The 13170-nt window shown below is 52.3% G+C and overlaps 2 protein-coding genes and 1 long non-coding RNA gene across 4 annotated transcripts in view; all 3 read left to right on the forward strand.

The window, feature by feature from the left end:
• LOC309654985 (small ribosomal subunit protein eS24-like) overlaps positions 1 to 8145 on the forward strand; it is a 30388-nt gene extending 22243 nt beyond the window's left edge. Inside the window, exon 2 of the mRNA XM_082449858.1 lies at positions 1922 to 8145. Coding sequence (XP_082305984.1) covers positions 1922 to 2417 — 496 coding nt within the window. The 3' untranslated portion in view covers positions 2418 to 8145. The remainder of the gene's footprint in view (positions 1 to 1921) is intronic.
• Positions 1 to 13170, forward strand: part of LOC309655098 — a 219636-nt gene that overhangs the window by 166641 nt on the left and 39825 nt on the right. The gene's annotated exons all lie outside the window — the stretch shown is intronic.
• CAPZB (capping actin protein of muscle Z-line subunit beta) overlaps positions 1 to 13170 on the forward strand; it is a 136811-nt gene that overhangs the window by 86241 nt on the left and 37400 nt on the right. For both annotated transcript variants that reach the window (XM_082449463.1, XM_082449462.1), the window contains exon 3: positions 8157 to 8278. In XM_082449463.1, coding sequence (XP_082305589.1) covers positions 8157 to 8278 — 122 coding nt within the window. The remainder of the gene's footprint in view (positions 1 to 8156; positions 8279 to 13170) is intronic.

A 13170-nucleotide genomic window follows, 5' to 3' on the forward strand; every position in this document is an offset into this window, starting at 1 on the left:
GTTGCTGCTGGGCAGTCGTGGGGAGGACTTTGTTTCCTCCACCCTGATCAGGGGGGTGGGGCTTGGGGGGGTGTCCCTCATCTCCCATAGGCTCCGGAGGCCGCCTGGGCCCACGTTCACGGATGGGTCCTCAAGTGCATCCTTCTTAAACCTGGGAGTCTGGGGAGGAGGTGGGAGGGAGGCTTTAAGAAGTTTTATGAAAAACAGTTTGCCGGGGCTTGCCATCACATTTAAAGGGACCCACAGGCACTGCTCCACCTGGCCGAGGACTCCAGCGCACAGATGCTTCTCTCTTCTACTCTCCTCGGGGTGGGGGCGGGGGGAGCCTGGGGCCGGCTCTTCAGTCCCATCACAGTGCCTCTCCTTTCCTCCACTCACGTGTCAGCTCCGTCCACCTCCTAGACCACCGAATCCCTGCAGTCCCCCTCCCATCCCCATCAGGTCCGCGTCACAGCCCTCACCACTCTCAGGATGGCTCCTCGTGCCTTGTCTGTTTCCAGCGACTGGAGCATGCTTTGGGAGAGCAGGGCCGTGCCCGTGCATCTCGTCTGCCGCTGAATCCATGGCAGGTGCCTGGGGTGGGCACTCAGGATCTACTGAGGTAGGTGTTGTAGCCCCCAGTTCTGAGGTTTAGGAAGGTTACACTCAGCCAGGAAGTGGCAGACCAAGGATTCGAACTTGTGTTTGATTTTGAGTTTGGTGTTTTCCAGAATGCCACCCTGTAGGTTGTGTTTCTGACACAGGCATGTGTGTCATTGAAAGCACTCTGCTTATTTTCTTTTTTAATTTTTATTAGAGAAAAGCGGGGAAGGTTTGGGGCCTTGGAAAAAATAAAAGGAACAGATTGTAAGCAGAGACCTCTGCTGGCCACGGGGAGGGAGCCCTGGCATCCTGATACTTTGCTGTCTGCCGGGAAGTGGGGCCAGCCAGCACTCTGCCCAGCCATGGTTTCAACAACGTTACTCATCTGAGTGTGCGACCCAGCGAACACGGTCTGTTTTCGATTCTTATCTCTCTGGTGGCGGGCTCTCAGCCAGCGGGCAGATCAAAAGACGGAATGTGTTCATTTGGCCATTTTTTTAAAAAACCGAGGTACAAGGGTGCATTTCTTAAAGACGAGGGCGCCGTGGATTAGATTATCCATGGAGTTGAACTGGTCTGGCTTTTGTGCTTTTTTAAGGGTTCATCTCAAGTTTCTTTTTCTGGTTGAACAATTTTTTTCAACATTAATAACTAATGGAGAAGGGGAAGAGGCAAAGTAGAACCATATGGCGGCCCAAACACAAACCTCACTTGTGGCCGGAAAGTTCTGATTTGTATCTCTTTTCATGTGATCAGCTGTTGGGCTAGATAGTAGAAAAGGATTCAGTTTGAGGCAACAGCAAGAGTGAATGTAATTTTTATTTAGTTATTTTGTATAGCTTTTTAAAAAATTTATTTATCTGGCTGCGTCGGGTCTTCGTTGCGGCGTGTGGGATCTTTAGTTGTGGTGTGCGGGACCTTTAGTTGCGGCATATGAACTCTTAGCTGCAGCATGCAGGATCTAGTTCCCCGACCAGGGATCGAACCCGGGCCCCCAGCATTGGGAGTGCAGAGTCTTAGCCACTGGACCACCAGGGAAGTGGAAGTCCCTGTAATTTTTATTTTTTTAACCCAGATATACTGTATGTCACATGTCTTTTCTTAGACATTGGCTAGTAGCTGTGTGACTTGGGGCAAGTTACTTCTCTAAGGCCCTATTTTGCCACCACCCCCCCTTTATTTATTTGGCCGCACCATGCGGCATGTGGGATCTTAGTTCCCCGACCAGAGATTGAACCCGTGTCCCCTGCAGTGGAGGCGCGGAGCCCTAACCACTGGACCACCAGGGAATTCCCTCGCCCTTCTTTAAAATAGGGACAGTAATCATATCTATATGCAGGGCTGTTTTGAGGATTAAAGGAGGCGATGCAGGCTCTTTTCTCCCTGGCTGCTTGAAGATCAGCCACCATCATGCCATCATGAACAACACAGTAACTATCCGGACCAGGAAGTTCATGACCACCCAACTACTTCAGCGGGAACAAGTGGTCACTGATGTCCTTCATCCTGGGAAGGCAACAGTACCTAAGACAGAAATTTGGGGAACACTAGCCAAAATGTACAAGACCACACCAAACGTCATCTTTGTGTTTGGGTTCAGAACCCATTTTGGTGATGGCAAGACAACCGGCCTTGGCATGATTTACGATTCCTTGGGTCACGCGAAGAAGGATGAGCCCAAACACAGGCTTGCAAGACATGGCCTGTACGAGAAGACCTCAAGAAAGCAGCGAAAGGAACGCACGAGCAGAATAAAGACGGTCATGGGGACTGCAAAGGCCAGTTTGGTGCTGGCAAAAAGAAGTCAGCTGGAGATTGGACAGCAGAAGGAGTAAAGATTCTGCGGTGTTTGTGCAGATTTTTCGTGAGAGAATTAATAAACTAAGGCCTTTTACATGAAAAAATTAATAAATAAAAAAATCAAGGCGGCGACGCAGGTAGAGTTTACGTAGTGCAGCGCCTGGCACCCCCGCCCCCTCCTGGTGTCCGTCTCTTTATTCTCGGTATCGTTAAGGGGTCACCTGAGGCAGTAGCTCGTCGCGTGCTAGCCTCTCTCCTGCCTTCTACCTTCTGGATTTTTTCCTCTCCCTGCCCTACTTCGCTTTATTCCTGTTTCACCCAATCTTTCCTGTGGCCCCGTGGGCGCTCGTCAGCCAGGTGGGGGTGCCGGTGGTGAAGGGCGAGGCGGTTCCTGCTCCCTGGGGTGTGGCCACAGAGTGGCAGTGGAGAGACCGACGGAGGCGTGAACTTCACCACCAGAACAATGACGGGAACGCTGTCTTGGCCAATGCAACGTTGTTTATTATTCCACGTCACTTGGAATTAGGTTTAAATCCCCCCAACAGCTTGGATTGGTCTGACACCTTTGGTGTTAAATGAACATTCCTTACAAAGGCTGTTAAGCAGGTCAGATGGGCAGTTTGGACAGAAACCGTCCAGCCCTCGGGTGGTCGACACCAACCACATGTTCTCGCCAGAGGCCCTCCTTGGGTCCCGAGGCAGCAGAGCCTATGACACTCACACCCTGAAGTGAACTCCCGGCTTTGTTTGGACCTGTCCTTTCATTTAAATTGCTGTGCAAACTTGTGATCCATGAGACTTAATGTGATTTCTTCCACTGTTCTAAGCATTTGACATGACTAGGAGGTGGGGTGGGGTTGGGTCTGTACTGTGACCCTAAATCATAGGATTGATACCCACTTACACCAACACACCGGAGCACCCACCAGTGTGTGTGTCACTGGCCTGGGTCTGGAGGACCGGCCTCCGTGGGCACCGAGTCAGCGCTCAGTGAAGAGTGTTAAGTCTCGAGGAAGGAGTAACCTGATAGTTGAGGCCAGTGTTAGAACAGCCGTCCCCAGAGCATTTAGGATTCAGTTGATACCATCGTCACTGCAGGAATTCCAAAGAAGGTGACATCTTGATAAGGAAGTTGGAGTTACGGCTGGGCCCTGAAGGGTGGTAGGGTTTAAGACTATATGGGGATAGGTTGCCAGATTTAACAAACAATATATGTCGTGTGTAAACTGGAGACATACTAAAACATTATTCATTATGTGTCTGAAATACAAATTTAACTGGCCAATGCATTATTTTATCCAGCAGCCCTAAGTGGGGAGGATTTTTAAGTGGAAGAACACAGGTGCAAACTCGCATGTCTAGAAGCACTGAGTAGGACAGTGTGGTGGTTTGAGAGGGTTCAGGCAGAAGCGCAGGGGTGGGAAGGGGTGGGATGGGGTGGGAGTGAGACGAATTGGTGGTGGTGCCAGATCATGACTAATGCGCCCTTGGCAGCTGCTCTGGTACGAATCTGCGAGCACACCGTGTAGTCCACACTTCTCGTTCCACATGACGACAGTAATGTTATTTTTACAGAGTATTTTATCTTTGATCAAAGAAACAGGACTGGTGGAGGGAAACAGAATACAAGGATATGGCCCAACTTGGGAGTTTATCCAAAAGGCGAAAATTGTACCTGCTGGGGGGGGGAATCATCCAGCCGTATCACAACCAGGTGCTTTTCGTGGTGGGGCAAGTCATCCGCCATTCATGAGCTCTCTGTGTTTTTCTGTGCACAGCCGTAGCTTTGTGAGTTACAGTTCAGATGTATGTTTTCCTTAGGTTGGTTAGAACCTGGCCGTAGATCTTGAAAAGTCCAGGCACAGATCTTCAAGGGTGGCTGGATCCGGACGCTCAGGTACTATCTCCACGGCCCTGCAGTGCTCAGAAATGCAGGGAGGTACTCTCCCGATGCCTGCTGCAGCCCAGGCCCTGCACCCCCAACCCAGCTGCCCTGGCAGAAAGGAGGTGAGCCGTGTATCCCTCCATCGCCCCTGGAGAAGACTCTTCCCTGCATATGCCAGGGGCTGAGGCCCTCTTGTTGCCCATGGCTGGTGGTGGAGTAGAGATCAGCCTTGCCCAACCATATGGAGTGAGGAGCTTTGTGACCAGAAGAATAGGAAAGGAGGCTGGGCAGGCAACAGGAGTGGCCATTGATGACAGCTGGTACCACGGATCAACCCCTTGCGCTGCTGCCTTAATCTGCGTTGTCTGTGCTTCGAAGGACATGCGGTACAAAGTGGGGTGTGGAGGTGGGGTGGAGTCCCTCCTGCTCCTTTATGCTGGCCTTGAAAGTACCCAGATCTACTTGGACAGGTAGGGAGGGCTGGATCCCATTTTCTAGAAAAGTGGCTGCCACATTTTTTGATTTCACAGGCCAGAGACATTTAAAAGAGAAGAGGATGAATAGGTCATTGGTTGTGAACCTTTAGAACAAAAACAAAACCTATCGTTTCATCAAGTTACAGACACCTTAACAAAAACAACCCAAAAAGGGGGCATTCTCAAAGGATGAATACGTTTAACCATATGAAGAACCTAATAGTGTCTTGATTAGAGGCTTTCTTTACCTGAATTATTTGCACTGAAGCAGTGAGGCTCTTACAGTGGCCCAGCAGCCATCTGTGTCTGATGCAACTGACCTGCTGTGTTTCCCAGATGAACAACCTCGGGCCCAGCCCAGGTCTCCGTGGCTAGTTAACAGCTGAGCAGGGGCTCGAACCCAGGTCTCTGAGTTCTCAGTCTCGCACTGCCGCTGTGCTCCTTGGGGTCATATAGTAACACAGACGCCAGGACTTTCACTAAAACTCCCGCTCTGTCTGTCTGCTGCTCTGGAACCACATCACAGGTCATATTCCTGGTTGGAGCCACGGTGAAATTGTCATTGGTATCCATCAAAGTTTAGTTCTTGACTACACAACTCTTTGGGTGAAGATCCTTGCTACACACCAATTTATTAAGTTAAAAATAAAGCCGATTGGCATTTGGGAGGCTCCGTATTGTAAAACTCCTCCCTTCCTCCTTCCCACATACGTCAGGCACTTGCTCTGTGTCAGGCACTGCCCTGGGCACTGAGGATTCAGCGGTGAACAGGATCAAAGCCCTCGCCGTGGTAAAACCTACGTTCTAGGGAGAGAGACATGACCACAAATAATTTAAAAATCATTTCAGTTAGTATAAGTGCTGGGAAGAAATTATTGAAATACTTTCGATCCGTGGATTAGTCTCTTGGATAGGAGTGAAGTCAAGCCTGTTTTATACTAAATCCCGTTATCTTATAAGCTTCTTCTGTTGGGGGACTTAGCCACCCGCAACAGGACTGGCAGGAGAGGGGCAGCATGGCTCTGGGCAGAACTGGATCTCAGTGGTGCATTTTCATCCAGTGCCTGGGGCAGTACAGCAAATTCAGGTGCAGCCTAGGCTGGGGCTGCTGTCTAGGCCGGAGCTGCCGTCCAGGCCGGGGCTGCCGTCCAGGCCGGGGCTGCCGTCCAGGCTGGGGCTGCCGTCCAGGCTGGAGCTGCGGGCTGAGAATGACAGGCAGCAGTGGTGTTGGGGACCGAGGGGAAGCAGGGGCCTCAGTGCGTCGGTTCCTCGTGTGCACGCGTTGCCCCGCACTGGGCGCTTTGCTGGGTACTGAATGCATCATCGTCACATGCAATCCCCAACCGGGTTGGTTTTTCTTATCCCCACTCTACAGGTGAGGAAATGCAACTTGGTAGAGAAATAAAGTGACTTGCCCCAGGCCAGGAGGCCAGTGAGTCGTAGAGTCAGGAAGTCTCACTTCAGAGCGTGTTTGCTTGGTCTTTACTATACTCCAGGATAAATTAGGCCGGTAGTGTCAGGGCCCCAGCCAGTTAGAATGGGGTTCTAGGCAAAAGTCAGGGCCCAACAGGTAAGCCAAGGAATCAGCCCAACAGAATAGTGATGCCAGGGAAAGGCTGTAACGTGATAGGCGGGCACATAGGTGCCCAGGGCCCTTGCACTTGGCCAACGACAGGAAAGCAAGGCCACTTCAAATCCCAGCTGCCTTGGGTGGAAGCTGTTAAAATCTTCCTTGCCTTGATCAGGACTTTTTCCAGGTGAAGGGTTCCATAGCTGAACAGGGGTTGGGTGCGAGGGGGTCATTTCCCAGCAGAGTGTGCCTTTGGCGTGTGCTTTCTTCCTCTTAGCTGTCCGTTAAACCAGAGTTCCGGTCAGAGGGGGAGACTTCTCTCTCTCCTGCTTTCTTCTTGTGTGGGCCTTGGGCAACCTCACGACTCCGGGCCTCAGTTCTCTAATCTGTAAAACGGGGAAAATAACTACTTCACAAGATGAATATGAGCTTCCGGTAGACACTATGCCATCTGTAAAGGGCCCAGCATAGTGCATGATACGTGGCAGACGCTTGGTATTCTCAGCACCAAACTAACTGAAAACAGCCCCATTTTGTGTTTGTATGTCTTTCTACTTGGGGAGGTGAGTACACAGATGGGTGTTGCATCCAGAAGGAGTTCTGAAATAAGCACGTTGTAGACAGGGGTTAATGGTGTGTGTGTCTCGGGGGGCTGGCTGCCCGGTGCTGCTCAGCGTATGAGAAACGGCTGTGAGTCACCAGGAAGGTCACCATCTCACAGGTGTGCCAGACGGCGCCTTCCAGGCGGAGTTCGGAGGCACCCCACCATCAGCAGAGATGCCTCGAGAAGCCCATGGAGGCTGGTGGTCTCCGAGGTGGCTGTGGCCCCATCCGTGCCTCTCTGGTGGTGGCGAGGGTCTTCCGGCAGAGCACGGGAACTGCCGTGGCTGGCCGCCCCTCTGCTGAGCTGCTCTTTGGGTGTCTTGCCACATGATTTAACTTTTCCATTTGGAAGGGTTATTGGTGCAGTTGGCAGCCGCTCGTCGGGTAAACGATATGGTGGGGCCTCCGTAAACCCGGGCCCATGAAACGAATAAGTCAGCACATTGAAAATACAGCATGGAAGTGACTCAAGCCTGAAGGAATCCATTTTGGAGAGCGCTGCCCTCCCTTCCTGGAATATTTCGGTGGAAATTGATGTTTGAGTTGGGAGGAGGAGGCCAGAGGCCTGCTTCCTAGCAGGGCTCTGTGTCCGATTCAGCAGCATCTGCCCTGGGATTCAGCCCTGCCCGCCCCCCACCCGAGGGCCCCCCTCCTCAGTGAGGGGCCCAGGAGGGTGAGCCTGAGCACAGCAGCTGGAGCTCGGCACCGTGGGAAGCTACCTTTGCAGCAGGTAGGGTTGACTCCGTCAGCCAACCTGGTAACGCTTGGCTGGGGTCCTGGAAAGTACTGGAAACTCCACCCAGCAGGAGAGCCTGTGGGAGCTCTCGGCACGGACTGGCTCTTCTTCTCAGAGCCCTCTGGACTCCTGTGTGTTTAAAGTGTTTACCTTCTTCTCGGGGCTTCAGCTTGTGCTTTGCCCACCAGAGACCAATACCAAGCACGTTCGTACGTTACTAGACCACCCTGGCGACCAGGTAATTAAAAGCTGCACGCAGTTTGGAAGGAAGGCTGTATTGGAAATCACGCTCCACTGTAATTCAAGAACAGGTTTCTTTATAGAGGGACACAGTTGGTGTCAGACACATGTGGAAAAGCAAAGAACAGGCCCATAATTCTGGCAGGCTACCAAGGGCCAGATGTTAAATATGCTGACCACGGTGTGGCTACAGATGCCGTTAGCCAACCTGGGTTTGATGTGTTACTTTAACCTCTGTTCTGACTTTTCCTCTCTCTCTGCCAGGTCCCCAGCCTATGTGAAGATCTCCTGTCTTCTGTTGACCAGCCACTGAAAATCGCCAGAGACAAGGTGGTGGGAAAGGATTACCTTTTGTGTGACTACAACAGAGATGGGGACTCCTATAGGTGAGCTCCTGCCCCACGAATGCAGCAGGCATGCCGCGCCCGCCACAACCGCTTGCCACTGCTTCAGCAGCTAAGGGACTACTGAGCTTTGACATCTGACAGCCCATCAGCCTTATTTCTGCTTGTGCTTCTGCTAGGCTTTTCTCCTTCCCTCCCGCCCTCCTTCCCTTCTATCCATCATTCCATCCAGTCGACCAGAAGATGTCTGTGGAGTACCCCCACTGGGCATTGGAGATGCAGCAGTGAACAAGAAGCCCCTGCCCTGGTGGGGCTTACAGTCTAATAGGAGAGGGATGTTGGTAAAAAACAACAACAACAGGGACTTCCCTGGAGGCGCAGTGGTTGAGAGTCCGCCTGCCAATGCAGGGGACATGGGTTCGAGCCCTGGTCCGGGAAGATCCCATATGCTGCAGAGCAACTAAGCCCGTGTGCCACAACTACTGAGCCTGTGCTCTAGAGCCTGCATGCCACAAGTACTGAAGCCCGCGTGCCTAGAGACTTTGCTCCACAATAAAGAGAAGCCACCGCAATGAGAGGCCCACGTACCACAACGAAGAGTAGCCCCCAGTCGCCGCAAGTAGAGAAAGCCCACACTCAGCAACAAAGACCCAACACAGCCAAAGATAAATTAATTAATTAAAAAAAAAAAAAAAAGAACCTCCAGCAAGCTGCTTCATTAAAATCACATCAAATCCTGCAAAGGAGAAGGTCCAGGGTGTGTCCATGACAGGAATGCCGAGCCCAGGGAGGGCCTGCGTGCTTAAGGGCATGTGAATGAAGCTCGTCTGTCTGATGTGCAGCTCTCCTTTCTCTCTCCATCACCCTGTCCAGGGCTGTGAATAACTAAGTCGACTTGCATCCCTGCCCTGGGTGATCCGCGGTCTAGAACAGGAGATGCACCCAGGAGCTGATTACTGTGTGACGTGATTCCTGCAGCCAGGGCCAAGCTTATTGAGGGTAGCATAGAGAAGGCCGAGGTTGACTCCAGGAAGACTTCCCAGAGGAGATGATGCCCGAGCTAGGTTTTTAAGGGTGCCTAGGAGTTCTTAATATTAAAAAAGACTGGGAATCCCTCCACCCATCCACTATTCCTGTGATGGATGGCTGTAGTCAGTACCTTGGAGAATGGTGGAGGAATGCCGTAGGCTATAGGTTTTTTTAGAAGCCGCAGAACCTGGGCTGAGTCTTAACGCTTTGGCCTCATGCTCTTTTGGGGGAGGGGTTGGGGCCTGAGAAATGAAAGTAGGAGAAATTGGCTGGAGGTAGCCGACATGGGCTCCAAACCAGCACTGCCCCCTTGAGCAGATGGGAACTTTGACAAATTACTTATTGTCTCTGGACTCTAGTTCTCTCATGTATTAAGTGGAGGCTGATAGTGTTCATTCTTCTAACAGGATGCTCAGTGACACGTTTCTGTGAGCAGGCACTCGTGTGTCAGACACTGAGTCACTCTTCTGTGGCGCTTGTGTCCTAGTGAGGAATCCAGAGAGTCAGCAGCTGCATAAACAGAATATATTGTTGAAGAGCAAATAAAGAAAATAATGGAAGACCAGGGGAGGGAGAGGCGGAGGGGTAAACAGGGAAGGCTCTGGCGTTGGCAGTCAAGTGTGAAATGAGACTTAAGGGTGAGAAGGTTCAGTCCCGTGCAGGTCTGGGAGAAGAGTGTCCCCTTTAAAGGCCTTGGGTGGGGTGAGCTGTCAGGATGGAGCCTGGCAGGGAGGCCCAAGTGGGAGACAGCAGTGAGGGGAGGCCAGGGCTAGGAGGTGAGGCCAGAGGCCTTGAAGGCCAGGGCCACAGGGCTTGGCTCGGGGCACTTGGGGGTTGAAAGAAATAACACGTGTGAAGGGCTGAACAGCACAGAACTTGGGAGAAATTACAAAGAATTCATAGTATTTAAACAAGACTAGACGACTGTCATGTGATCACGTCCCTTTCCTAGTTTCAAATGGAGGTCAGGTAAAGAATGTATTTTGGTCTAACCTAGACTGGAGACTAGAGCGGAGATGGGGAGAGGTAGTCGGGTTTGAGGCAAGTTTTAAAAGTAGAGCCAGCAGTGTTTGCAGGTGCGGGGGTGGGGCAGATGAGCAGCTGGAAGGTGGGGTCACTGACTATCGAGGTGAGGAAGGCTCTAGGAAGGACTGGTTTGGAGGCATTTTAGGCTTCAGATGCCCATCGGGTGGACGTGGGGAGTCAGCTAGGCTGTGGGTAGTCTGAGTTTCCGGAGGTCTGTGTGGAGATGGAGGTGCAGAGGTGGGCATCCAGCTCCAACGTGGTGAGACAAGCCCTGAGGCAGATCAGGCTCAGCCTGGGAGGGCCAGCCACTGTCCGGGTTGTGGGCATAGGGCCGGGTCTAGTCCTCACCAAGGGAGAGGTCCCTGAGGGTGCCACGTGGGCTGACAGGCCAGGGAGCCCACGGCCAAAGGATGAGTGGCTTCACCAGGCATGGGGTTCAGGGGAGGCACCCTGCAAGAGGGGGGCCTGGAGCTGAGTCTTGCTTCTTCAACATCGTCGTCGTATTTCTTTTTTCCACCTGAAAATTTGGGCTTGCTGTGTGAGGCAGCTGTTGCCCAGCAGCCTGTGGAAGGCTGGAATCATTTCCAGTCCATGCCCAGGCCAGGCTTTCCGAGGATGTGGTACCTCCAGGTCGCCCTGCTGGCTCCCACCTACATTCCTGGGGCTCCGTAGGGGGCCTGGGGGTCTTCAGCTGAAGAGGAGCCCAGGGTGTCAGGGCACAGGGCTTTCCTTTTTTTCTCTTCTCGGTATAAAACTTCAAGGTCTTCCGAGTTTCTCCACACATTTCTGTCCTGTGTCTGATCGTTTGCTTAAATAAGATCCTTATGGTGTGACGGTTTGCAGCAGCACTGTTTGAAACCTGTTAGCCGAAACAAAAAGCATTCTCTGAGGGAAATGAAAGGCCTGACTTTTGAAATCTAAGCGTTCCTGTCCATCTGTCTTTTTTCAAATGGCCTCCATTTAAGCTCTTAAATGTGTTCTGAGTGCCCCTTCCACTCAGGATATTCTGGGTAATGTTATGATTTTTCCCCCAGCTACAATTACCCCGGCTCCAGGACTAACGGCTTGAAATGCTGTCGTCTGTGAGCAGGGAGAGATGTGTCTTGAAAATTCCAGACCCCCAGTCTTCAAGAGAGATCGGCTCTTATGTCTAATCAGGTCGCCTTTAAATGAAAGCCAGTAGGGGTGGGACTTCCAGGCCCCCAGGACAGCAGTGGCTCTGTAACCGTGGAAACGAAGGTCAGACCCCGGAGTGTGCTGAGGAGAGTCTTGGGGTCTTGAGGAGCCGCAGGGCAGGTGGGGAGTTTCGATTCTCCCGCTCAGATTCCTCTGCACTCCCCTTGGTGAGTGGAGGTGAGGTACCAAGCCTAGTTTACAAATAAATAGTGGTGGTGACAGCACTCTGCAACTTCATCTTTGTCTCTGGATCTGGCAAGAGGTCTTTGTTGATTTTCTTTTTTCTTTCTTTTTCTTTTTTTTTTTTTTAAATGCTTAGATGTCCCTCAGCAGAAAAAGCAGAAAGTTGCTCCCTCTCTGCTGGTTTGGAGGAGCACCAGCAGGATTGCCGGGTGTCCTTTCCTCCCCACCCCGCGCTGCAAGGCTTCAGCCCACGAGCTCTTGTGTTGGGTGCTGGGGCGCGAGGGCAGACTGCACAGGCTTCCGCCTGGAGCGCTCTTGTTGTCAAGGGCGGGGATGTGACCGCTGCAGGAACCGACATCTGTGGGAGTGAGGGGACAGGCGGGGACAGGCGGGGGCAGTGGTCACTTCTGCTTTGTGTCGGGTGTGAAATCATTCACTCGTTCCTCTGCCTTTTTTTTTCTCATGAGCATGTGGTTGAGCACCAGGCACTGTTCCAGGCGCTGAGCAAACAGTGGAGAGCAAGACAGACACAGCTCTTGCCCTCTGGGAGCTGAGGTTCTAAAGTTGGCTGTCTAAACGAATTCAAGTTCTGTAAAATTTAAAATTCGGTTCCTCGGTCACACAAGCACTCAGGAGCCACATGAAGCTCGTGGCTACCGTTTTGGACAGCGCAGATACAGAACATTTCTGTTGTCGTGGAAAGTTCTGTCGGGCAGCACTGTTCTGAGGGGTGAACGCAGCGATAACGGACGTGTCAGCCCTGCCCAGGGAGGGAGAGGCCTCGGGGAGCGTGAGAGGGTGCCCGGCGCCGGCTTCTCTGCCGCTCCTCGAGCCAGGTGGGGTCCTGGCTTGTCCAACAGCCCTTGGTTTGCTGTGGCCTGTGCACAACCCAGTGTGACCACAAGAGCTGGCTGCTGGTCGCGGGGCCGTGGGGAGCGTCTCAGCCCACTGCTGCACAGTCTCTCCCGACACTGGTGAGGGAGGTCAGGGGCTGGTGTGGAAAGAAGGGTTACCAAGCACCTCCTGCTTTGAGGTGGCCTGGGCAGCTGCATGAGGCCCTTTTGGGACACCAAGCACAGCAACTCTTCCCCCACTTACTTTTGTGGACCAGCAGCCAAGAAAGCGGGGACCCCTGCCTGAGGGTGGCTGGGAGCGGAGGTCGCCCAGCTGACTTGACGTGACCTGCTGCAGTAGGTGCCAGGCATCAGTTACCGCGAAGAAAGACGTCTGTGCACAGAATTAGCTAAAACTGGGCTTCAGGAGGCGGTGATGCCTTTTTTCCCTTACCAGCAATCCCAGATCAGAAGGTTCTTTGGAGTCCTCAGTGATGTGAAGTGGTGTCTTCAGTGGGGGGACACGGGAGAGGCAGTGGGGTTTCTTACCGTGGACGTGTCGAGGTGTTTATGCCCCACAATGTGAAGGACTTTGTCCGAATTCCATATTGTCCTCTCCTCCTTTCTTTTACCCTCTCACCTTGTTTTTTTTTTTTTTTTTTGGCTGTGTTGGGTCTTTGTTGCTGT

The sequence above is a fragment of the Balaenoptera physalus genome, assembly GCF_965194825.1.
Source record: "Balaenoptera physalus genome assembly, chromosome: 1".
Classification (NCBI taxonomy): Eukaryota; Metazoa; Chordata; class Mammalia; order Artiodactyla; family Balaenopteridae; genus Balaenoptera; species Balaenoptera physalus.